At 30.6% G+C, this 13718-nt stretch overlaps 1 protein-coding gene across 2 annotated transcripts; it reads right to left on the bottom strand.

Annotated features, from left to right (window-relative positions):
* Positions 1 to 94: 94 nt before the first annotated feature.
* Positions 95 to 1935, bottom strand: LOC121124112 (uncharacterized). Of its 2 annotated transcripts, XM_071890937.1 has the most exons (3): positions 1708 to 1902; positions 1454 to 1648; positions 95 to 1369 (listed from the first exon to the last, which is right to left on the bottom strand). In XM_071890937.1, exons 1-3 carry the CDS (start codon positions 1787 to 1789, stop codon positions 303 to 305), a joined length of 1344 nt encoding a protein of 447 aa, XP_071747038.1. In that variant the 5' UTR covers positions 1790 to 1902; the 3' UTR covers positions 95 to 302. The 2 variants fall into 2 exon arrangements, with proteins under 2 accessions (XP_071747038.1, XP_040575158.1); XM_040719224.2 differs by having other exon boundaries at positions 95 to 1648; positions 1708 to 1935.
* Between the last annotated feature and the right edge of the window lie 11783 nt (positions 1936 to 13718).

Here is a 13718-nt window from a genome sequence, read left to right as displayed (position 1 = left end):
AAAGGAATAAGACACATTATTATAAATCTCGGGGTATAAAATATCCACCTGACAAAAAAAAGGTTAAATTACAAGAAATTAACGAATTCAGACCTGAGAGTATATATATAATTTATTTGGATTTTATGAATTAATCATAATAATCAATGTTTTCACTTTTAATTTTATTAGAATTGTTCTATTCTTACTTTATAATTCTTAATTTATTATCATTGTCTTGTATCAAATAACTATATAAATTGCTAATATAAAAATAAAATAATCATCATAGTCAATAGATATACAGGATAAACTGCGTGTGATTAAGCTCTTTTCTTCGACTTAAAAAACATGTAATGAACAAATATTCCAATTAAAACCACACCCATTACACATCCAGCCACAATTCCAAGTATCATGCCAATATTGGATCCCTCCTCTTGAGAATCCTCGTTATCATCTCCTAACTCATGATCAATTTTTTTAACTACTGTTTCAATACAGTTTAATGCCTCATCCACATCAAAGTTCGGTGAAAAATTTACAATACTCTTTCCTTCTTCAAATCTCTTGTTAAGAGTTTTAGTAAGCACTACATCTTTTTCTTTAATATTATCAAAGGCAACAACCTTGAAGAATTTTGTAGTAGATGTTATAAGTATTTGAAGATCGTCACTGTTTTTAATTGAATCAGGAATATCAAAGTCTATTTCTTCATCATTTGAGTCATCTGAACTCTTAAAAATATTTGATACTTCTTCATTTTCAGTTGCTTTGTTTGGAGTTTTTGTTGCTTCAGTACGTGCAGCTGTATCTGGTTCTGGAGTTTTTGTTGCTTCAGTAGGTGCTGGTGTATCTGGTTCTGGGGTTGTTGTTCCTTCTGTAGGTGGAACTGTATCTGGCTTTGGAGTTTTGGTTCCTTCCGTAGGTGATTCTGTATCCGGCTTTGGGGTTGTTGTTCCTTCTGTAGGTGGAGCTGTATCTGGTTCTGGGGTTGTTGTTCCTTCTGTAGGTGGAACTGTATCTGGCTTTGGAGTTTTGGTTCCTTCCGTAGGTGATTCTGTATCCGGCTTTGGGGTTGTTGTTCCTTCTGTAGGTGGAGCTGTATCTGGTTCTGGGGTTGTTGTTCCTTCTGTAGGTGGAACTGTATCTGGCTTTGGAGTTTTGGTTCCTTCCGTAGGTGATTCTGTATCCGGCTTTGGGGTTGTTGTTCCTTCTGTAGGTGGAGCTGTATCTGGTTCTGGGGTTGTTGTTCCTTCTGTAGGTGGAACTGTATCTGGCTTTGGAGTTTTGGTTCCTTCCGTAGGTGATTCTGTATCCGGCTTTGGGGTTGTTGTTCCTTCTGTAGGTGGAGCTGTATCTGGTTCTGGGGTTGTTGTTCCTTCTGTAGGTGGAACTGTATCTGGCTTTGGAGTTTTGGTTCCTTCCGTAGGTGATTCTGTATCCGGCTTTGGGGTTGTTGTTCCTTCTGTAGGTGGAGCTGTATCTGGCTTTGGGGTCGTTGGTTTTGAAGTGGTTGGGGGTGGAGTTGTTGGTACTGCAGTAGGTTCTGTTGGGTCTGGCTTACTATTGTTGATGTTTGTTTCAATAACTCTAAGACTATTTCTTATATTTTTTACTTCATTGTCAAATTCCTCGTCCAAATTCTTCGTCCAAGGAAATCTATTATCTACATAAATACATATTAAATAATTGTAGGAATGTGATGTAAAAAAGATTTATACTTACTCATTGACTTAGAAGTCCCAATTTGTAGACACGTTATTGAAAAAATTAAGAGGATCAAAACTCTCTTCTTTTGACTCTCCATTTCATAAATATGAATATTGTTATCAACGTTGTTACCAATGCAGAATGATTTTTAAAGTTGTCTTTATCGTAGTTTATAATTATTATTGATATTTTCCATGAAAGATAAAACCTGGATAAATATTGAGTTACCTTTTATTCCTGACATTACTGAATATTTGCACAATACTTTACAACGTATATTTTTATTATTATATACAATTCGTGAGGGCATAACTCATATATGTGGGATAGCATGAGCGACGGAATGGGAGGAGCAAAGGAGACATTTCATTGGCCTCGTCCACGTTTTGAAGAAGTTTTATATTTTACAGACAAATTATATCTATTTGATGGGCAAGTCTAATGTTAGTATGATTAATTAATGTAATTGTGTATCAAGGAATTAAATTTGCTTCATATTTGGGTTAACTTCTAACTATGTCTTTAAAAAATGATTACAAACGGTATACATATGGAACGCCTTTGCTTTATTTTGGAATCCTTTATGGGTATATATTAGTCGATTAATGATGAGCTTTTTAAATGTTAGTTGGTAAAATACATTGACAAATATGTTTTACAAGTTGTAAAAACTTTCTGTTCACTCTTCATTCATAATTTTGTTCCGTTCAATCGTTCGCATTTGAATTTTTATTCATTTGTTTAATATTTATTTAGTATAAAAAGTACAATAAAAAAAAATACATATCAGTATATTAAGCTCTTTTTTGCTTTATTTTTATATTTTCCGGCTGTTTTTTTTTTGGAAAGACCTCTAATAGGCCTTGTTAATTTTTTCAAAAATTTATAAATACCTCCTTTGAGTTCATCTTACATATACAATATACAAGTGGTCTTAGTTTGCTAATAGTGTTAGCCTCTTTAGACATGTGGGCCCTATTTTTAATAATTATTCATTGTTTACAGTTTACTCGCATTATACCCGTATTCTACTGCAGTGTTGCTCTGGTGACTCAGACACGGGATGTATACCACATTTCGTTCCATAAATTCTTTCAGTTTTTGCTTTACTCTGTTGTACTGGCCAGGCAGTGGAGCAGGAATATTGTATAATTGTGAAGCTATCTTGTTTGTATCCAGTTGGTTGTTCGATATTACTGAAATAATATTCTTGGCTGTATCTTGCACAAGTTTTACTCTTTACATGTTTAACAGTAAACAAGCATTTAGTAGGTGTCATATTTTTCACGTATCTTGCAACAAAAGTCATTTGATCATAACGAGATATCAAGTGTTGTGTCACCATATATTCTAAGCATTCCTGCTACATTAATCTCGTTTATAATCATCCTTCGTAGTTCAGTACCCAAGATGTCTGAACTCGTTCCGGGATGGACTTGACGTTTAGGAAACAAAATGTGTGCTCGCCCTTTCTGTTTCTAATCAGTGTTTCATAGTCGAGATAAAAGATTAGATTCATGACTGCCATTTTCACTAAATGGGATGTTTGGTGTAGCTAATGTATTCATCCATCAAAACTACAACGTCTATAGTATTCTCATGTCGATCTACTTCTTCTTGAATCCGTAGGTTACAACACATTAACGTGGCAAGGTGGATCTGAAAATTGTGCGAGATTAGTTATGGCTTCCCCATTATCATTAGATGAGAAGTCCCCTTATTTTTTCATCCCGACACTTTTCATCTTACTCCAGGATGATATTCCATTTCTCACTGAAAAGGAAATCAATATTCAGCATCTTTATCGATGCTATACTCAATCATCCCACACTTGTTGTACCATATGTAAAACAGAAAGTAGTCGTTATTTTTGTGTCAAAGTTGTATTATTGTTGGGGAATGTCTTGAGTGTTGGTTGATATGGCACGTTAGCTATCACATATCCGCGCTAGTCATCATTTAACTTTTGTGAGCGTACACCAGGAGCCAAAGACAGTAATTCTGATAGTGGCAATGAGTTGAATACTCGGTTGAAAATATAAGAAATATTTATAACTGTTGGATTAAAAATAATTTTCACTATTTACACTAAAGATATCTCTTCAATATCAAGATCAGAGCCAAGAATATTGTATACATTCATAGAACAATGATGATTATCAGCAACAGAAACAGATTTCAGTTCAACCGATTCCAAATGGTCAAGATTTTTCATAGTTTGCTGCATTTGGTACATTATTGTTCTCGTTCCTCTTTATTTTATGACTTCTAGTATACGTGCTAAACAAGTCATCATATTGAATAGAAATAAAATGGCAAATGAGCTTCTTAATAATGAGTCATCGTCAACCAGAATGAAAAATCTTGATCTCATTAGAAGAATAATAGTTAGGCTGTACATTGTAGATAAGGAAGGAAAAACTAAATAGTTACTTAGAACTACAATTTCCTTACGAAAAATTGGTGTCATGCTTCATCTGAGGCCTTCTTTGTGCTGATGTAACTCATCTTCTTTTTTTTTACATTTCAAGAGTGTTGAATGAAATTTTCTTTAATTACCGAGTATAGAATTGTGTAAAACATGATATTTTTAAATACCTATAATGGAATGGGATAATATGAAATTCGAGTACATGAATATCTTCCAACACTCTTCAGACAATTGAGGTTGTTACAAATTAAGACAAAGTACTTTAATTGAAGATTGAAGGTCCTAATATTCGATTTAAATTGATGTACTTCACATGGAAATATTGGTTAGAAACCTTACAAGATACTAGATAAATGAATGTGTTAAAATATAATATACATTTTATTCGATCCATAACACCTTATACCGGTTTTTGAAGGATATCTTAAGATGATTTTTTTTCCAGCAAATGGTAAGATTAGACGAACCAACGGATGAAAAAAAAAAAAATTGTCTTCGGGAAATATTAAGGATTTATGTACTTTAAATATAAATGAAATGAAATTGATTTCCCCCATTTAAGTAATCTAAATCCAGCATTTCCATGGAGATCATATAATATTAGCTTATGCTATACCCAAAACACATAACTGTTTTTAGCAACTATAAAAGATCACTTAAATGGGTTGAATTATAAATTCAAAAGTGATTGGCGTTACAAAAAACCACTATTTGAATAACCAAGTTTTCTAAATTAAGAAGAAAATCATAAAAGTTATGGGAAAAAATGAATCAAGTGAACATTTCTATTTCGGTTGTTTTTTCAGGTGACAAAAAACAACAACAAAAAAACCAAAAAAAAAAACTTTTAAGGAAATATTGGATTTGTAATTATAATAAAGTTTGGTGAAATTTGTTTGTTAATTCATTGGCCTAAAAATTTGACACATAAAAATTGATGTTTAACTGGAATACCATTTCATTTGTAGGAAGAATACAACGGAGCCATACATATTTGCCATAAAAATTTAGACTCTAACAATTGGATTATAATATTTTTAATTTTCGGTATATTTTATTACGTAGTTTTTGAAATATTTATAAGAATAAAACAGGTACTGAGAGTTATTTTTTGACAATATTATTCTCCATAATTTTTTTTGCATGTACATTTTTTTTAGGTTTGCGTTGTTCTTTACAATGGCAATACATTCTATTTACTACTTATTTTGAGCTAAATTACTACGCAAAAGTTTTTGACGATTTTCTTAGCAAATTTTGATTTGTCTATCAAAATTTTATCGCCTTGGTTTATTAAATATCTGATTTGAAAATGTATTAGAAAATGTATTACATCGTTAAACAATCATATTTCCATAGTGTATCAAAAAATAATTATTACCATGTAGAGAAAAATATCTTCCTCTCTTCTCTCGTTCCTAATCGATCCAAAAAAAAATTGATTTTTAATATATATTCATTTGATTTATTTCAAATTTGACTATCAAGTAGTATTCAATCCAACTGTACATACTTTTATATTCATAGTTCCATTTGACGGAGTTTTATCAAAGGATTACTGGAAATTTGTCATAATTTGTATTAAAAATTTCCACTTTTGAACCTGAAAAAGTGTATTTCCCTGAATAATGATTTAATTTATGACGTCAATGAAAATGTTCCCTTATTAGCAAAAACAATGGTATCTCTTAACAACATAATTTGGATACGAAAGTAACCAACAGACAAACTAACAAACTAAAATGGTCACTTGGTGGTTTTCAAAACCACTGGCTAAAATCAAATTGAGTTCTGTAGCTCAATTTGATTCAAAGTTATGGTCAATAATAGAATTTTACGCTTTAAATTTCCTTGACTATTGACAAGTTATTATAATAATATTTTGGCCGGGGTTAGTTGAAATTTGTTGAAAAAAAACTTAAAGTTCAATGCTATTCACAGAGAATTCCAAAAATCCACAGCTGTTACAAAAAAATATATATATTTTGGAAAAAAATTTCAAATGTTAATTTCCTTTTTGAAAAAATTACAAAGTCAACAGCTATCTACAAAATAATTAAATTTTCAGGTAAAAAATATCATAATTTTTTGTTAAATTACAGTTTTTTCGGAAAAAAATATTTAAGTTCAAAGTTTTCTACAAAAAGTTAAAAGAAAATTACAATATAAGGCCAAAATTCCTTTATTTAGGGTGGGGCAACGTCACCCCTCTATCCCACCCCTTACGCTTGTCCCTGTTTGACCTTGCCCTCTCCAAATTTAATGCCCTCTGACTGTGATCATATATAATTTCATACCGAGTTGAATCAAAAAATCGATTCAAAACTTTAGCCGTAACAAAAAACTAACTAAAAAATTTAAAAAAACGGGGCGAAAAACTTTATTGTGGAGTTAACTTTTAAGTTTAAGAAAATTCAAAAAGGGATGACATAAAATTGCCAACTGCTGATTCGGCCAAAAAAACAAACAAACCCGAAGCTATAATTAAGACTTATGTTTCATGACAATTTAACAGGATATAAATGTACTCTTTTACCCCTTATAATAAATATTAAGATCACTGATACATTTTGTGCTTCAAATCTTAAAATGCATTAGAAAAATGGAATTAATATTAATTTATGAATTCCAATAAACTGACTCTTTCGGATGAGTTATCATTAAACAGTAAGACATATAAATTAAGTATTAAAAATTCATTTTGAATTAAGTAAAAACTTTACTATAGAGATGTAGATAAAATACTATCATTCAATGTGTCCTTCATTTTGGTAAATATCATTTTGCACACGCACGATCCCTGAAAGAGGAACATGTCCTGGCTACCTTAGCGGGATCAAGATTCCTGGCTGCTAAGGTGATGGATTGCTTTAGGTTGTTATGGTGAGTTCTAAAAGCACAAGCTTCTACCGTTCCCAAAGATAGTACTCGTATGGATTTAAATGAGTGGAGTTTTGAGGCCATGCTTTAAGTGGCCAAAAAGGATGTACATTGGCCTTCAATCATTCTCCATACTTTTTGTGGTAGTATCTGGGTGGAACGCGTAAGGTCTACTAGCAGTCACAGTCTTCTTTTAGGGTATAACCAACGTTTCAAGGAGATCCATGGAAGCATCTTGATTCCTTTTGAGATTAAGACTAAAGAAATAAGGATCCGTAATATGGCCTTCACTGCTGATGACACTTAATATCATAATATCAGTCGGATTTTTTATTCTGAAGACGGCAAGGACTTCTAGGCAGATTCGCCTATCATTTTGGAGTATAATTATGGATTATAGAGAGGGAAAAATGATCTTCACATGAATGACTCTATTGGTCTCCATTGAGTTAGTGAGGAGATGACGATGCTTCAAATGATGAGAAACTAGGCCAAGATCATCAAAAACAGCTTGTTGATTTTCTTTGGGAGTCTTGTGCTTCTTCCTGATAGCATTGACAAATTGGTTCAATCCATCCATAATATGATAGATAGCTGGACTGTGGAAATTTATAATACTTACAATGTTCTTTGCTTCATGAACCACGTGGAAGAGAGTATAAACTGCATCAGTTTTGTTCGGTACTATATTTTTCAATTGTTTAGAAATAAAAAACTTTCATATAAAAATTCAAACAAAGTGTTACTTAATCCATAAAAATTATCAGTTTTTGATTTGAGTTTTGGTCAAAATAAAAAAAGAGAAAAATGTAGTCAAAATGTACCACACATACAGCCCAATAATTTATGGACAAATTTGAGTCATTTAGAGGGTAGATACCCAATAGTTTTAGAATCAGTTTAAACCATTGTTTTTAATGAAAGGAAGTTATATTGCCTATGATAATGCTCTTTTTAAAACGTCAGTTTATTCTTTTGTGCAATTAAATGGACGAATATTAGTGCAAGTATACAAATATGAGAAAGATAATAATTCTAGCTTGCATATTTGTTGAGAGGCCACACCTCGATTTTTCAATTAATTACCCATGCTTATGAAATATACAAAGATATATATATATATATTTTTTTTCTCCAATCAACATACTACGATTCATATCAAATTATTGACAGGAGGAATTGCATGGAACGGCGAATCAAAGGTATAGAGATAAGAACTAAGGAAAACACAAAAACAAAACAAAAACGTACAAAAAAAACATTCTCAAAAAAATTGTGCATTTCTTCAAAGCCATAAATCCTAAAGGCCTGGAGGGCAAAAAAAATTATAAAGAAATTTTTGCATTTTCTTAAATAATTTAATTGAATTTGTCATCTTTTTTTACCAAAAATTTAATTGTTTGAGAATAGCTATGAATTTTGAATATTTTTTTTTGTGAAGATCTACAAATTATTTAACCATAATTCGTTTCAAAATTAATTATCAACCCCATATTATTTATGTCATAGCCTTGGTATACTACATAAACTAATATGACACGCCGTTAACTTTAGGTATCACGAAACTTTTCCCCAAAAAGGAAACAGAAAGAGGCCTGAAATCCTCTGGTAGTTACTCAAATAAGTCAAACATACCAACTGTAATTTATCTCTTATATACTCCCAGACTATCAAAGACATATTACTTCTTCACCATTTTTAAAATGAATTACATATGTGGAGCAATTACTAGAAAGCAACGTAGAATTGTTTTCGTAAAATTAAGTCGATATTAGTTTACTATTCTTTGTATAATGCTTCACAATGTCTATTATATAATTATTTATAAAATATCCCGCTAAAAAATAAATTAGCTATAATAGTTGGTACAGCTGAACAATCCCTTATTATAAATGCGAGGAATAACAACAAGTCTTGTTAGATTTGAGTTGAATTTAAATGCAAAAAATCTCAAATTTCACCGAAATTGTTCCATCAATTAAATTTGTCAAAACAAGTCATTTTGTTTTGAATTAATAGAATATGGATGTGCCTTACATAGAGAGTATCTGTTATCTCGTTCAAAATTTGTTCACAAGTTGTACAGAGATATTTCATATATCTAATAGCGTTTGCTTCTCAGCATTAGCTATTACCGTTTCTTCCAGGATCCTATGTTTTGACTAAAAATAATCCGAACTGCAAAAATCTCATGGATATCATCCTCTGAGTCTCCCATCTCCTAAGATTATAATATATTTTTTAATGTTTAGAGAATTTTTTAAGAACAGAATAATGAAATTCTTGGCTATAATGTATTAAAGGGAAATGACCTAGGATTTGTAGCTACAGTTGAATTTAAATTTTTTAAATCTTATAATTCCAAGTATATTAATGCCCAATAATATTATTACAAGATCGACAAAAACATAACTCTCTGAGTTCAATTAGTTGTCATTATTAATGTTATCTTTTCATTGAACTTTTAAATTAATAATAGAGTTAACAAACAGGTCTGAATGCTGATGTATGGAGAATTTGTAGGCTCAGAATGTGAACTCTCCCTCCTCCCTACGTTTTACAGATGGTCCTACAAATGTACTGACCTGAATAAGTCACATTATTACTTCAACATGCATTATGAAGTCATAACATAATTTATTTCAAAGATTGGGAATATCTGGAATAAATGGTTTAATAATAATAATTGAGCATATTCTGTTTGAATTTTAATAATGCTATACTGTAATCCAGTTTTCATTAATCTTTATGTTTTCTGGTAAAAGATGATGGTTATGATGATGATGATGATTCAAGCGAATTTTCTACCATTAGACCCAACTATAACATGAACCATTATATTAATTAAATAGTTGGTATTTTAGTTTTAGATCTACAAAATTATGTTTTGCGAACTATTATAAAATATATGTAGTACATTTTGTTTTAATATTTCTTATTAAATGATTGTCTTAATTTCCATATATATTTTTTAAATTGACAATATAATTGAAGTCTAATCACCCTTTTGGTATAAAACAATATTGACTTTGATTAAATGCTCAATAAGCATTACTTATTTATATCTCATTATATAATTATTCTTGGATTATTGAATAATCACACGTAAATTTAAAAACAAAACAAAATACAAATAAATTACTTTTCGGTTTATTATTTTTAAAAGCTAAATGTAATATTTTATGCAATAAATAACATAAATATATACTCAAAATTTCGTATTGTTGCACACCAACAAACATAAGAATGAAAAAATTACCTGGAAAATTTGCCTTAGGCAGTTTAATTCCTTCATCTAAAATATCATATCCCGAATAGATACAATTTCCTTAAAATATTAACCTCACTTAAGTAAATAAATAATTCATAATATAAAATAAATATGAATTTTCATCGATTATCATTGTTTAATTTTATTTTCCATTTCATATTTCCTATACAAAATAATACAATTAAAATCAATTAATCCATTATTGGGTTAATGAATAAATTAAGATCTTATATATTTTTAGCAAAACATTTAGGCGTAATTTTCCATTTATTAATTGTTTCAAATAGAACTAGCTTACGCGCTATTTCAATATTCTAAACTACCTCATATCAAGCAATATCGTCTTTCACAATATGTAAGCGATGAAGAAAAAATGATAACAAAAGTTAGAAATGACGTAGAATACGTGGATGAAGAAAAAACAACGCGCACACTGATAGTATGGAGGGGAACAAATGCCATTTGTTGAAAATTCGTAATGTAGAAGTAATTCATAGAAATAGTTTTCAAATGGCATGTTATTAAAAATTTCCTTCCATAAAAAGAAACCATTTACAGATGTATTTCGAAAATATAAATCTTTTGCAGGATTTTTAAGATATTTTTCCCTGCAAACTTTACAAGTTCCACATTTATTTATCTCTTTCTTCAAATATTTACTGTGCAAATCATACCCTCTATCAGAAAAATACATTTGCTTTTCTTTTAGCATGTGATTTTAAGTCATCAGTTGCTTATTCCTGTGAGTCCTTGTTCTGGATCAAAATGGGTTGATAAGTTACTTTTACAAATCAAAATAGCATGCTGAGTCTAATAATAGAAAAAAATGTGGATTACAAATTAATAGAATCAAACAAATTAATGTAGAGTGGCACCTTGTAATAAACAAGCTGATAATGAAGATGGAGAATCTTCTCCCAAATAATTACATGGTGAAGATAAAAATTATAAAGAAGCTTTGGATAAAGTGACGGGTATAAGAGAAGAAGTCAACGTAGGCAAGAAATCGTTATGTTGAGGGAAATCAATATTTATTAATTCTTTGTTAGAGAAGTTAGTTTCATTTTTTTATAGATTTAGAAAAATGTTGTTTCTTTTCATTATAAGAAATGAAAGGAACGACATTTTTCATACGATATTCAATTCTTTCCTCCGATAAGCTTTTGTTTCTTTATCATATATCCTTCAGAAATCAAGAGGGGCAATTCACTAGACGAAATTCCATACTTTAATAAGCTCACATAAAGATTTTGCGAGCTATTTGACGACCATTCTTGTACGTGTACAACTCCAGGAGAAGTAAATTTGAAAGTGATTATTTAATACTTCTTTATTCCTTTTAAAGGGCAGAAATATTTGTCTAAAAATTATACACCTGTATTAGTGGGCGCCCACTCTTTTTAGATGATACAGCACTGAATTTAGTAAATACTTTGACGATAACTTCTACTAAATCTTCCACATATTCAATTTTTTGTTGATTTTAATAAGATTTGGAAGTTACGCCAAAGCTGCAGTCTAATAAAAACTTTGAAAGCTTTTTAAATAAGAAACTGTATAAAAACTTTATTGAATGCACCACAAATGACCATGTAACAGATTTTTAATCATTTTTAGCGTACTCTTATTGTAATCTCTGTGTTAACTTTGGATATGGTCCAAGTGCTCATTAATACTTTCGTTAATATTTAATGTCCAATCAACCCAAGGATTTTGTTGTATGAATTCTCTGAATAATGAGGCCAGTTCTTGAGAATGATCATAACAAATATGGCAAACATACAATGACGAATATAAGTAGATATACTACTGTTGTTGTTCAATTGGTAAATAAGATCAGGAGCCAACTACTAAATTCTCTTTCAAATATTTTGTCAATTGTGTGGCAATAATAACCAATAATTTGACAGTCTTCTTCTACAGACTGAAGTTAGATGGTTATCCAAAGGAACCTGTTTAAAACGATTTCATTGTCTTTTCAACACAGTCGTGCAATTTTTACAGGAAAAGAAATGCAGTGATTTGAGTTATGATCTCTTGGCATGTAAAGCAGATGTTGCATAGCTAATTAATTTATGATGTAAAATTAATTATTTAAATTTGCAATTATAAGGAGATTATATTATAAAGGCAAAATCTAAAATTTGTACTTTAATAGAAAACCTGTGTTTCTTCTGAGAAAACATTGGTCGTCAGAATATGTCTTATTTTCCAAGTCTTTAACTACTATGTGGATGACATATACACTTCTATAGATGACGATCTCTTGACATATTGTGATCATTTGAAATCTCTGCAGAATGCTATGATTGAAAGATACTAAGATATTATAAATATGGAAATACCAGACTTTGTGCTGAATCCATTCATTGATGGTTGTTCAAGTGACACTAATTTTGTAATTCAAGAAGATTTAATTGCTGTAAAAAACGATTTTGAATTCAATTCTCTCTTCAAAAAACCGTACAATGATTTTTGGTTGCAGGAAAAAATTCTTAAAATATATCCAGATTTGTGGGAGACAATGAAACTTTTACTTTCTTTCCCATCCTCTTGCATAGCTGTAGGGGATTTAGTGCAGTTTCTAAGCTTTTTACAAAGCAAAGAAATCGGCTGCATATTGTAAACAGGGGATTTGAGACTATTTCTAAAAAGCCTCGATCCTAATGTGAGTGAACTATTCAGAAAAAACCAGTGCCATCCATCCCATTAGAAATTTTAAATAAAACTGATTTTCTTAAACACTTTTTTATTATAGCAATAAAATTCATTTTTATGTATATATCTTGCAATTTATAATATACAGTTGTATAATCATTAGGGGTGATGAAAAATCATTCAATTATTCTGCCTATTTGGCTACAAAAAATAATCTCTGACCTCTATCCAGTATTTTCGAAGAAGGGGAAGATATATTTTATTGCTATTCCAACCTCATATTTAGTAGAACGGGCCTTTAGTGCAGTTGTCTTGATTCTTTCAAGGCAAACGAACAAGTTTATAATTAGCGAACGTAGGGATATATGTCTTCTTCTTAGTGAGTTTCAACCTGTTGTGGAGAAACTAATATCCCTACAATAAGTCCCTATCCACATAAGCAGAAATTGTGAGAACCTATGTTTAATTTATTTTTTCAAAAATATATTTTGTGTTGAGTTCATGAATGTGTTGTTTTCATTTTGGAAGAAATGTGTTTATATGGGAGGGTGGGGGGCGCCAGCCTTAAAAAAAGTTTGAGACACCCTTTCAATGACTCTTTACGAATTTACAAATCTTGCAAACTTGATTCCTGTGAGGTTATGACCTCATCTTTTGATCAGCACTCATTGCGGTTGCGGCTTATTAAACATAACTAGACTCCTCCAATTCCTTCCTGATACTCCAGTAAAGTACTTGTCCAGGTTTATAAAGTAGTTGCAATTTCAACATTGTCGTGTCCGGCGT

Source organism: Lepeophtheirus salmonis, chromosome 9 (assembly GCF_016086655.4).
Source record: "Lepeophtheirus salmonis chromosome 9, UVic_Lsal_1.4, whole genome shotgun sequence".
Lineage (NCBI taxonomy): Eukaryota > Metazoa > Arthropoda > Copepoda > Siphonostomatoida > Caligidae > Lepeophtheirus > Lepeophtheirus salmonis.
This window is presented reverse-complemented; position numbering and strand designations above follow the sequence as displayed.

What these genes read in the sequence shown, in the direction of transcription:
- LOC121124112 (XM_040719224.2), bottom strand. Translation starts at nt 1,789, where the DNA reads ATGGAGAGTCAAAAGAAGAGAGTTTTGATCCTCTTAATTTTTTCAATA. An exon ending in TGGGACTTCTAAGTCAATGA is followed by an intron (nt 1,649 to 1,707) that starts GTAAGTATAAAT and finishes GTATTTATGTAG; the next exon opens with ATAATAGATTTCCTTGGACG.